The sequence below is a fragment of the Sinocyclocheilus anshuiensis genome, unplaced genomic scaffold, assembly GCF_001515605.1.
Source record: "Sinocyclocheilus anshuiensis isolate Anshui unplaced genomic scaffold, SAMN03320099.WGS_v1.1 scaffold272, whole genome shotgun sequence".
Classification (NCBI taxonomy): domain Eukaryota; kingdom Metazoa; phylum Chordata; class Actinopteri; order Cypriniformes; family Cyprinidae; genus Sinocyclocheilus; species Sinocyclocheilus anshuiensis.
This window is the reverse complement of record NW_015554117.1, coordinates 1,190,861-1,204,222: the sequence shown is the minus strand read 5'-3', so window position 1 is coordinate 1,204,222 and position 13,362 is coordinate 1,190,861. Positions and strand designations below refer to the sequence as shown.

Genomic DNA, 13,362 nt, shown 5'->3' with positions numbered 1-13,362 from the left:
TATTTTTTATTCCATAGTAAGGGCAATTCATACAATACATTTAAACTGAGCTACTTTAATACCATCTCCGAACTTTCTACCAGGACTCTGCTGTTCTTCGGCTGGTTCTTCCCTGTATACGTTGATTGACAGATGTCTCGTCCAGTCAGCGGTGAGTAATCCCAAACCAATGGCGCTGTCTCAAACTATACCTACCTTTTCCGGTTTGTCTGATTTGTCGTTGTGTTTTCTGACTTGTTAATTTGTTTTCGGATTTGCCGTTGTGTTTTCTGACTTGTTATTTTGTTTTCGAATTTGTCATTGTGTTTTCTGACTTGTTATAATGTTTTCTGAATTGTTGTTGTGCTTTCTGAATTGTTATTTTGTTTTTTAGACTTGCATTTGCGTTTGTAATTTGTTATTTTGTTTTCAGAATTGTGATTTGCTTTGCACTTCTCTGCTACCGTACTTGATGTTTGAATAAGTGCAGCGTTTTCTTTACTCAAGAAACACCATGTCTGTAAAGGCTAATATAGTTTTTTGTGTGTGTCTGAAGAGCGGAGAAGAGTGCTTTTGCCGTCTAGTTGTAGCCAATAGGCCTTTACTTTTGTTCTGTTTCAGCTCGATCTCAAGGCAGTACGTGCCATAGTCACGAAATTTATAGTTAATTGATTCGTGTTCAGTTATAAATATTGTATTAAGTATAGAAAATTGTTACAGATGGTAAACAAAATCTCGTTATCTGGTCTCGTTATCTATATGGTTTTTTCTTTCATCTAAGCGCCCATTCAGTCTATTGTTCTTAATGTCTTGTTTGCATGCTCCATTCATGTTTTATGTTTTGTTAATTTTAAATATGGATTAAATATATCAATAAAAAATGCAACATTTAAAAGTAGCATTTTAATTTGAGTGTATTCAACCATTCTCTGTAATCCCTTTTCACCGAAATAGCACTAATTCTGGTACAGTCGTTCTAATGACTGACAAAACACAGATCTCCGTCATTCGCTGGTCAAAAACCAACTCCATTTGATCTTGATTTTCATAAAATGTTAAGTGTCTGATAAAGCCACAATACCAACTCTGATGACACAGTGTTTAATTATATTTCTATCCTTTTTCCTATATTTCAGTGCTTAGTGGTGTGCCATTGGATTTTTTTATTTATCAAAACTGTGCCCCCCGCGATTTACGCCACTGCCATACCCTATGGTTTTGTGAAACGCTGCCACTGGGTTGAACTGATATCAGCTTCATTGTTTACAAGGGAGCGTCTTTGCTCACTTCTGTATATTTCATTCATAATTTGAGTAAAAGTTGTATTTTTCTTGCTAAGTACACACTGAAAAATCTTAGGAGTGAAGACTGCATTAAATTGCAGGACTGAATCTGAAAATAACCATAACAACGGATGGGACAAAACCAATCTGATGTGTCAGAAAAGATCTGTGCATTAAGTCTTACAGACCGGCCACTTGTTCTGTTACCTGTAATGTGTTTATTTTATTACTTTCATTTGATCTTTTTAATACAATGTTTTCATAATTGAACAATATTTGAACATTGACATCCCTAATCCTTAGTACTATGTTTTTTATTGCTCAGTATTTGTGCTGCACTGAGACTGTAGATTCCTGTTCATTCTTGGTAAATCGATACCTGAAGTTCTTACATATTTCAGTTTTGAAAGTTTTGAAAGTGTCTCTTCACATTAGCAGGCTCATCACATTCTATTGTGTTTTTGTTTGCTCATCTTGTTTAAATGTCATGTGTGTTGGTTTAGATCTGTATTTTGCTTGTTTTTTTCACTATATGTTAGAATGAATACAGTTATTTATTAATTACTTGTACATTATCATTCACCACAGTTGATCTGATGTATAATATTTTTTATGTTCAGTGTTGTCGTAGCACATCCACACAGGAGAACAGATACATCAACTGTTTTCAGGTAACCTGTCAGATTTTTTTTTTTTAAGTCAGTGATCAAAACTTGTTTGCTTTTTTATACCTCATAAGACTTTTACTATTTAGACATGGTGGCTTGTAAGATTGTGCACCTCACTACATAATATAAAAAGCATAATATTTATTATATTCCAACAGTCTAGATGTTTTTGTTTGTCAATTTCAGTTGAACTATGCCTTTAAAAAGTATTTAAAATAATTCAAAGAGTTGTCATGACTAAAGTGCAATAATGTGGTCATTTAATTTTCCAGCCATGAAGTCCTCAGCACATTTAGATCAAATCTGATGAAGAAGTTTGAGTGTCTGTATGAGGGAACAGCAAAGCAGGGAAACCCAACACTCCTGAATGAGATCTACACAGAGCTCTACATCACAGAGAGTGAGAGTGGAGAGATCAGTAATGACCACGAGGTGAGACAGATTGAGACACAATCCAGGAGAGCAGCAACAGAGGACACACCGATCAAATGCAGTGACATCTTTAGAGCTTTACCTGGACAAGACAAAGCCATCAGAGCTGTGCTGACAAAGGGAGTCGCTGGCATTGGAAAAACAGTCTCTGTGCAGAAGTTCATCCTGGACTGGGCTGAAGAGAAAGAGAATCAGGATATCCAGCTCATATTTCCACTTCCTTTCAGAGAGCTCAACTTGATGAAGAACAAAACACTCCGTCTTTCAGATCTTCTTCATATCTTTTTCCCTGAAACAAAAGGGAAAGAGAATCAGGACGTCCAGCTCATATTTCCTCTTCCTTTCAGAGAGCTCAATCTGATGAAGGGCAAAACACTCTTTTTCAGTCTTTCAGATCTTCTTCAGGTCTTTTTCCCTGAAACAAAAGAAATAGACATTTTCAGTGACAATCATTCTAATATGCTGATTTGCTGCTCAAGAAAACTTTTTTAATTATTATTATTATTATTATTAAAGGTCCCATATTATCAAAACTGAAATTTCCTGGCTTTTCTCATGATAACTGAGGTCTAGGTGCTATGTAACTACCATATAAATACAATTACAAATGATTATATATAAATTGTCAGTTTGTTGTTTTATACACATGCACACAGACATTATTTCATACGACATAATCGTGAGATGCAAGAAACATTAGGGTGACCATACGTGCCATTTTTCCAGGACACGTCCTTGCCAGGATTTGTTTTGGCTTTATTTTCCTGTTTTCATGCTTGCTGAAGGTAATGATCGAAAAGTAGTTTGACCAATAACATGCAGGCATTGTACATAATGGACCAATCATGGTGTGTGAGAAGGTGGGATCTACGGTCAAAGCGATGCAATTTACGCGTACATATTAGGTGTGTTCAACTTAAAAGCAACGCGGCTCAGACCGATTTATGGCAAGAAATCTGTAGACGCGCCCATAACAACAAAAGACAATACTTTATTTAACCTTTTCTGATAAGAGGTGTTAGCTGCAAATGCGAGCATTTTTGATGATCGTTTCTGTCCAGTCTGCTTGTTTTATCGCGTTTAACCACAGCTGTCGTTGTGTTTTTTGTCTGGCAGTGGCAGCAGATATGCGATCAAATGTCTAATTTGAGGCTGTATTACGTCGATTCTGGCACCCAACATCACAACAAGATGATATTTTAAGCTATATTGTCGCAATCGTATGTTTAATGTCTTCATGTTTCCAAACGTTTCTGTTTTTCTGAAAACAACTGTTTTCATACAGCTAGCTGGACGCTTTTGTCCATATTAGGGATTTCCTCATACGACTTTCTGCGTGAGAGCGCCCTCCGGCTTCGAGCATGAATGAAACATACACTGCACGGAGTGTTTAGCGCTCCGTGATGTTCATCTCGCCTTATTCTGGGTCCGAATAAAACATCAGATCATGCACAGACTATCCTGTCTCTTTGAATTTAAATCTATATTTATTCACACCGGCTCTTGAAAACCTCTATGCCAACACACTTGCCCGAAAAAGTGCGGGGGACGAATTTACGTGATATTAAAAGTGGGGGGGGACACGTCCCCCGCGTCCCCCGCGTAATCTACGCCCCTGGGTGAGCACTACCGCCATCTCAGCATCAGCCTCAGACTGAAACATGGCACCCGGAAGTGCAGTTCCAGCTGTGTCATCTGCTTCAAATGGTTCCAGCCCGCTCTTTGCTGCTGCGATCAACAGCTCATCCTCCTCATGAGCCTGAGGTTACTTGCGATCTTTTAGAAAAGAACGCGAGCCGCAAGCCTATGGGCATGTCCTCACAAGAAGTACATGAAGCATCCACAAGGGCTGCTTCAGCATGGGCCCAGCTCAGTACTCTCACTACACTTATCTGTGTATGAGGAAGGGAGAGACTCCTGCCTGTGCCGTAGATCCAATGACGAGGAGTAAGAGAGGTGAATGAAATGCTGCTTCTCAGAGAGCTGCATCAGCTCCGAAGAACAGAACGAGTGAGCAAATGCCTATTTATACCTGGGCATCCAGGGCATGGCCAGCCATGCAAATTTTGCTTGCCAATTTCATTGGCCTTTTCTCAATGTCAGAGGTGTTTGACACAACGTCAAAGTGACTGGCTGAAAAGGAAATGAAGAACATGCTGGATTCATTCTTTCTGTTCGTCACGTTCATATTTCTGCAGTAGTTTTTTTTAAATATATTGTTTTAATTGTGCAAACACATAAATCAATGCTACATACACTGAACAGCCATAACATTAAAGCCACCTGCCTAATAACATGTAGGTCCCTCTCGTGCCACCAAAACAGAAAAGAACGTGAGCAAACTCAGTTTTTGGGCTCAAGAAGGGTGCTTGGTTTTAAGCAGGATTTGTAGCCAAAGTAAGTTACGCTACACATCTACCCTATTCCAAAGCAGGTTTTATTCTGGGTTACAGATCTCAAACTGGACCAATCAGCTGTAAGCAATGATATACATCCCTCACTCCAAATTAAAGCAGTTTACAGTGAAAAAATTTTAAAGGGGTCCTATTATGCTTTTTCACTTTTGACGTGACGTGACGTGACATGTGGCCAAGTTTGGTTACCAATACTAGGAATTAGTGCTCTGCGTTTAACCCATCCTAAGTGCACACACACTGCAGTGAACACACACCCGGAGCAGTGGGCAGCCATTTATGCTGCGGCGCCCGGGGAGCAGTTGGGGGTTCGGTGCCTTGCTCAAGGGCACCTCAGTCGTGGTATTGAAGGTGGGAGAGAGCGCTGTACATTCACTCCCCCCACCTACAATTCCTGCCGGACTTGAGACTCGAACTCGTTTGGGTTACGAGTCCGACTCTCTAACCATTAAGCCACGACTTCCCCAATTTTGAATTTTAGTCAGTGTGTAGTGTGTATGTTTGGGCATAAAAAAGATCTTCAAATTTACAAATGTCAAAGTCCACTCCAAAGGGAGAAATTTCGTTTTTAAAAAATCCCTTTTCAAGAACTAAAACGAACAGCTCGTTTGTACTACAGCGTTTGTTTTCCGGGTTTTGTGATATCACAAAGCGGCCCATTAGAATATCATTAAAATAATTCCCGCCTACGGAAATTCGAATGATTGGGGGGTGGGGAGGGGCGAGGTCGTGGTTAGAAGGCTTGGTTGAGTGCATCAGACGAGACAATGAGACGAAGAAGTGCTGCTGTAGCTTCAAGTTTTTGCAAATTATTACACATGCACCTGAATGATTATGTTTGTAAATATGTATGTTACAATTATGAAAACGTTTTTATAATATCTGATAAAGCAGTGTTTTTTTGAGCGGAGCGCTGCTTTGTGTACAGCCGTTACCGGGGAAACATTGATCTCTGCCACTCCAACAGCACCTCCTGCTGGCAGAGAATGAGTTTGCATATTTGTGCCGCCTGGGAAACACTGGACTATGGTATAAGTAAATTCAACTGTATAACAGTTTCACTGCAATTCATGTTATAATGTTAGAATTAAATAACAATAAAAATAATACATATGCACTTATCTGTACATAGTAAATGCAGTTATTTTTAAGCGGTTGTTGACATCCTATCTAAAACGTGATTTAGCCAAAAAAAAAACAATAACGTTACCACTCTAATATGTCTTGCAATATCCGTGCGTGCAAAGGTTCTGCGCGATTATCTTGTTCAATATTCTCTGGGTCTGAATCCGACTCAAATTGATATGGCAATATTGACTCCATCCTTAACTAAACTGGAGCAGACGAAACTTGCTGCTTTGGCAAGGGGCGGGGCAGTACTAAAACACCGTCTAAGCTGTTCGCCAATCACAACGCACTGGGACAGCTAACCAATCACATCACATTTCGTTTTTTCGGAAGGCGGGCCTTCATCAAACCCGGAACTAATCGAGCCGTTGGGCCAGGATGGGGAGAAAGGTATTGTAATAATGTAAATTATTAAAAAAATAATGCGTTTTTCGATCCACCAAGCACGAGAGCATGTTCTAGTACACCCCCAAAACAAATTCAAGACAATGTAAAAGAGCATAATAGGACCCCTTTAAACCAAAATTGGCACTCTTTTACTGCTAATTATTTATTATACTTATATTATATGAATTATAATCATGGGTGCACATAAGTAGTCCGCATGCGCAACCAAAATTAGAAATGCGCTGTGTAAATTTGTTCAGAGTGCGCGTTTGCGTACCGACATGGTTGACAGCTGTTAATGCACAATTACCATTTTAGATCGACAAACTGTACTGTATAAGATTTCTATTCAAACTGAAAGCATAAATCTAGGCTACCCGCTAACATTTTCAAAGCACAATGCAAAACTATGACATTTCATTCAGTGACGCTCTACAATCGGCGGCGCTAAACCCGGAAGCGCATACTTGCTGCCAACCCGCCAAAATAAAAGCTTGCTGATTTTAAGTTTGAAAATGAAAAATGAAAATAATTCAAATTAAAAATAATAATTAAGGTTCACATTAAAATAATAATAAAAAAAAAAAAAAAAAAATATTAGCATTTTATTTTTAAGTTTACTATAAAATAATTGTATTTGTATTTAATACTCCCTTTTTATTTTAAAATAAAATATTATTATCACACTTTATTTAGTTTATTATTTTATTAAAAAAAAAACTAAATAAAGTGCAATAATATTATCACTATTATTAATTTATTTGTTATAGTTATATTTGATGGGTCACACCATTTGCCATGTGAGGACCAAACCAAATCTCCAGGTTCTCATATGAGAACCAGGCTGAAAACCGTATGTGCACACCTGAATATAATTATTTATAATTCATATAATTCTTTCATGTTTATTATATGAACTGGCAATTAATATTAAACTTTCCATTTAAATTATTTTAAATACATATTACATATAAATAAGCTTTAATATATAAATCTTTCAAAATGACTAAACTTGCATATTTTATGTATGTAGCTGTTTGTGAAACTATAAATGATTAAATTCAAATTAAGAGTCACATATTTTCTTTCTGCTGCCTTCTCAAAATGTTACTGCAGCAGCAGTGCTTATTCCTGCCTTGTAAATGCATTTAAATTCTTATATTTTTAATAACAACATCTCTTAATCTTCAGCAGAGAAGTGAATTATGCAGACTCCTGTGAGAAGTGAATCAAACTGATCACACTCCATGTTCCGTGTGATTGGCTGTTTGCTGCACATGTCACACTTTCAGGTGCATGCGCAATTGAGTTAATCACAAACTCTGAGTTGACAGAGAACGTTTATATTGAGACCTCTGAATCTGTCATTGAAAGACTTATTGGAAGTTTTGTTCATACATCAACTGAAAACAGCATAGACTAAAAGGTTGATTCTTGGGATGTCAGAATCAATATCAGTGCATCAGAATGAGAATCTAATAAAATTGATCATTCATTATTTTCCACCCAACACTAATCTGAGCTGAGAGAGTGAAGAGTGTGTCATTGTTCTCTGCAGGTTGTGGGATTGTGGTGTCACAGCTGAAGGTTGTGCTGCTCTGGCTTCATTTCTGAGCTCAAACCCCTCACATCTGAGAGAACTGGTTCTGTCTTGGAATAATCTACGAGATTTGGGTGTGAGGCTTCTCTGTACTGGACTTAAAGATTCTCACTGTAAACTGGAGAAACTGTGGTAAGATCATCTCTCTGATAGTCACACACGTTTTTGTCCTCAGTAAGACGTGTCCTTTAATGTAAATTCTAAAATCAGCTTGGAAAATAAATGTTCAGTAAACACACTAAATCTCAGCACAAATGATCTCATTACACCTTGAATGTCTCTATTCAGTTCATCATATTACTATTCAGTTTATAAGCTGCAAAAGACCAAGCATGACAGTTATTATATCTCATTTAACTGTTCAGTCCTGAAGCACATGACAGTTTCAAACAGCACCATTGAGCATCAACATTCATAAATCTCATTCTATCAGCAGCAGTATGTGGCAGTGCTTGTCATTATATCTCCACTTCTGCTCTGAGACCAGAATCAATGACAAACTACAGACACTTCAACTACAGTTCACATTTTGTCATTCTCTACAGGTTAAGAGATTGTGGCATCACAGATGAAGGTTGTGCTGCTCTGGCTTCAGCTCTGAGATCAAACCCCTCACACCTGAGACATCTTAGCTTGTCTGAGAATAACGTAGGATGTTCTGAAGTGCAGTTACTTTCTGACCTAAAGGATGATCCACATTATAAACTGGCGGAACTATACTATTGTGAGTATATTTTTATTTAAAGGTCATATGATGCGATTTCAAGTTTTCTTTTCTCTTTGGAGTGTTACAAGCTCTTGGTGCATAAAGAAGATCTGTAAAGTTGCAAAGACTAAAGTCTCAAATCCTGAATCAGCGACTGTAAGTATGTTTTGTTATTAGTTTAAGTATTTGCTATTGACTGTTCAAATGCGGAGTTTTGCGCAGCGCAGAGTAATGCGTCGTGTGTGTGTGTGTGTGAGGGGAACAGGGTCACATCACAGGAGGGTGAACTGCCTGTCAGAAATCATAGCACGTCAGCTGTCTTAACCGCGGCTTGTGTACTGCATCATCACTGTGTCTGTCACGTGACTCTGTTGCCCTTTCGGGCTTGAACTGATGGTAAAACTAACGACATTATTAACTGTCTCGATATTTACTTTGAAAGCTGAAGCGATTATGGTAAGGGGCGTTACATTTCCGACGTGCTTGTGATGTTCGGCCAATCACAATGCACTGGGTCAGCTGGCCAATCAGAGCAGACTGCGCTTGTCAAAGGAGGGGGCTTTATTGAAAACGACGTGTTTGAGAGAGGCGGGGCATAGAGGACCTACAATAATGTACAGTATTTGAATAATAATGTGTTTTTTGAACATTAAAGCATGTCAACATATTCTATTACACCAAATACACAAAATAATGATCTTTAAAATAGCATTAAAATAGCACCCCTTTAAAGCTTTTTTTTTAATTTAAAACAGGCCTCATGTGTGTGTAACTGGAGAATGTATTAATTCAGCTCCACTTTAGTCTCTGTAGTTTAAATTTGTATTTAATGAGAGTTTAATTATTACATTGTCTCTGTGTGTAAATTATCAGTTTTTCATTCATATCATGAATATTCTAATATCTCTGGCTGTGTTTTTCCTCTGAAATGGATCTGCTGATGTGATGTGACGGCAGTAATGTCTCATACTCATATGTGACTGTCCGTGTGTTTTATTGTAGGACTCTCAGTATTTAGACGTCAGTCCAGTTTCCTCAGAATCAGCTGCTACAGAGACACACAGTCACACGATCAACAGAGACTCAAGACACAGAGACACACAGTGATCACTGTGATTTGTGACTTTGTAATGTAATTTTTCTCTTTTTGCAGGTATTTGTTTTTATTATGAAATAGCTTTTATAATGATCTTACACTTTTGCTAAAATAAGATTGTAATATTTGAAAACATTCTCTATGCATTTGAGGTATAGGTGAAAGCATTTTAGATTCAGGGTTACTGAGGGGAGGAATTGCTTTTCTTCTGCCTTACCAGCACAAAAAATGCAAATTATTTCAGTATTTTTTTCTAGTACATTGTCAATTTGATGTTTGATGATCAAAACACACACACACACAAAACCTTTATTATTGCCATAACAGTGTATGCATTTAAAGAATTAGCAAAGCTATTAACATTTACTATTATTGACAATTTACGTAAATAGAAATGTTACAGTTTGATCTCTTTTCCTTGTCAATTTCAATGACATTTGGCATTTTATAATATTTTATATACTTGATGACTTATATTAATGAACGATGTACTTCTAAGAGTATTCTTCTAAGAGTACTTCTAAGACTCTCCAGTTAATAAGAACCCACTTGTCACAATAATTACATTCCTCCCCACTTATGCAAAACAATCTATTAAGGTATAATATTGTAAGTATGGTGGGATTTGCTGTCATAATATTTTAGGGAAAAAACGACATTCAAGGGGCCTTATTGTTCCCTATCATAGAGAAATATTTAAAGTTGTTAAACGCGCAGAGAGGAGATGGGCAGTCACACTAATAACAGAGGAGGTTAATCACACATGCAGAGAAAGATACGAAGAGTCTGATTATTCCAGACGTTACAAGCACTACAATAGAGAGCTGCTCTGAGGAGGAAATAGCTGTGCTGCAGCACAAGGTCATAGATCCATAATCCTGTGCTGTGCGACGCTAGATTAAAAACTCTCTGTTTTGATTAAGAAAGCAGGGTTAGAGGATTACGGTCCAGTGAACAAAAATGAAAGCGGTCTTATACTCAATCCCAGAATTCATCAAAAATACAAACCTCAGACTGTAATCTCAACCGCAGATTAATGCAAAAGCTCCTTTCAAGCTTCTGTGCAGCTCAAACTCATTCAGCAGAAGAGATGCTCTGTGGAAAAAGCATCCTACACTACACCTTTACCCTTCTATGGAAGCCCATTTCTGCCAAATAAGAAAAAAAAACAAGCTTTGAAAAATCTGAATTATGAGATAAAGTCATAATTATAAGCTAAAAAGTCAAAATTATAAGATAAGTCATTATGACATAAAAAGTGAAATTTTTGTCACAATTATGTCATAATTACAATTCAGTCACTTTTGACTTTCAACTTTTCTAATTTATTTCATAATAATGACATAGTATTTCATAAGTTTGACTTTTTGTCATAATCACGACGGCCATACTTTCGACTTTTTAATTCCATAATTTGTCATTTATTTCATAATTAGGAATTTTGATGTGATCATTCAGTCATTTAACTCATAATGACAGTATGTCATAATTTTGACTATTTATGTCAATTACTTTTTTATCTCATAATTAAGACTTGGTGTCTAATGATTGATTTTTTTTTGTCATTTTGACTTTTTAACTCATAATTTCGATTTTATTTCAATTATGACTTGAATTTTTATCTCATAATTATAATTTACCAAAGCATAATATTTTCTTCTCTGATGGAAATGAGCTTCCATACTATTCCCTTGTTCACTAACTAGACCAAAAAACATGTGAAAATTAGCCTATATCATTTCCTTTCATAGTTGATAAAAGTTGATGAAAAAAAAGTTTTGTAACCCCAAAAAGTTTTTTATACCAAAGAAAAATGTTTAAACATGTTTGCATTAGATCAAGTATCTGTATCTGCACTCAATGTTTCCTTGATTTCTTTTAATTAATTTTTTTTTTTTTTACTTTTTTTTGATTTTTGTCCCTGACAGAATAAATAAGTCAAAAGCAGAGAAAAAACAAGTGTGTAAATTTGTACCCAGTTTTGAGGAGGTTGATGTGTTTGTTTCGCCTTCAGGATCTTCACATGGACAAATTCAAAAGGTCTGAAAAGGGTGAAAGAAATGAGAGCAAGACTTTTTCCATTCAGTGTTCTTTCACGTAAAACCCCCAGCACCTTTGGAGGGAGGCAGAAATCACACACACACTGTGCACAAGACATCTGATCTGATCTTCATTTGCATGGAATCATTTCCCAGGTCTCTTATGAATTCAGAGATTATTCTTTTGATGGGTCGAGCCCTGAAGCCAGCGCTCATAATAATATGGAAATTGTGAAACATGAGAAGTGAAAAACTGACAAAGACTAGCACATTCACTACAGAGTATATCCTCTACCTGTGGAGAGATGTCAAGCCCTCAAAGAAGCTCCATAGTACCTCCATACAGTCACCTGATCTTCAAATATTCAGAAAAAACTTGTAAAGGTTTACAAGAAAGCAATAGTTTACCCAAAAGTGAAAGGTTTCAGTCACCAAACAGCAGTGGTAATGAGTGCTGAAGCATTTGGGACAAAAGCAACAAAGCTATTGTATGGCTTGAGAAATATTGACTTGAAATATTTAGCATAAATCATGTGAACTAATTTCATGATGCTTTATTTTTTATTATATATATATATATATATATAATTTTTTTTTTTTTTTTTTTTTTTTGAGATTGAAAGCTTAAATCACCATATGAACTGAAAACACAACAAATTTGGAACAAAATGAGGTAAATGACGATTTTCATTTTTGGGTGAACTTCTCCCTTAAAGCTGCAGTACGTAACTTTTGCCTCTTTATCGCCATCTCTGTTTGAAACATAAAAACGCAAGTTACTCGCGGAGTTGCTTCGGCACTGCTCCTGTGCGCGGATGAATTGGTGATCACCACAGCACACATCAGAGCGCATCTGTCACTGCACATCCACATATGTCCCACTAGGCATATATCTGGAAAAAATGTAATCTGAACAAGTAACATTTATGCAGCAGAATTGCTCTGACGCATAGCCAACAGAAAAGAAGTGCCACTTACCGCACTGACCACAGCAAAATGACAAACACAACAAAGGAAGCTCAATACCTATCTGAATCAAGCGAACAAGTGCTCTAATGTTAGCTAGATGCCTGTTGAGCCACTGAAATGACTTACCTGTTCATCTCTGCGTCAGTTCTGAATCTCTTCAGATCGCCGCTTCTTAAAAGGGTGGGTGATTGCGATTTCACTTTTTTAACGTTAGTTAGTGTGTAATGTTGCTGTTTGAGCATAAACAATATCTGCAAAGTTACTAAACTGAAAGTTCAATGCAAACGGAGATATCGTCTTTTAAAATTCTGGCAGTTTAATGCCTACAAAAACGGCTGGTAGGGACTACAACATGTTACTTCCCGGGTTCGTGACATAACAAACCCAGATAAACCCCGCCTTCGGGAAAAGGCAGCAAAGGGGGCGAGGCCTGCGCTGCTTTAGAGAAGAGGAAGAGAAAACTAGAGGTGCACGTAAAAATCTATTCATATATGAATCACGATTCTGTCTTCTAACGATTCTAATAGATTCACAAGTTTCAAAATCAATGTTCTAAAGCAGCGGTTCTTAACACTGTTCCTCGTGTCCCCTGCTCTGCACACGCTCTGCATCTCTCTCTCTCTCTCTCTCTCTCTCTCTCTCTCTCTCTCTCTCTCTCTCT

At 37.2% G+C, this 13,362-nt stretch overlaps 1 protein-coding gene across 1 annotated transcript in view; it reads left to right on the top strand.

Moving 5' to 3' along the window:
* Positions 1-9,704, top strand: part of LOC107669864 (uncharacterized) — a 15,612-nt gene extending 5,908 nt beyond the window's left edge. The window contains exons 6-8 of the mRNA XM_016462289.1: positions 1,883-1,933; positions 2,203-2,767; positions 9,600-9,704. Coding sequence (XP_016317775.1) covers positions 1,883-1,933; positions 2,203-2,767; positions 9,600-9,704 — 721 coding nt within the window. The remainder of the gene's footprint in view (positions 1-1,882; positions 1,934-2,202; positions 2,768-9,599) is intronic.
* Positions 9,705-13,362: the final 3,658 nt, after the last annotated feature.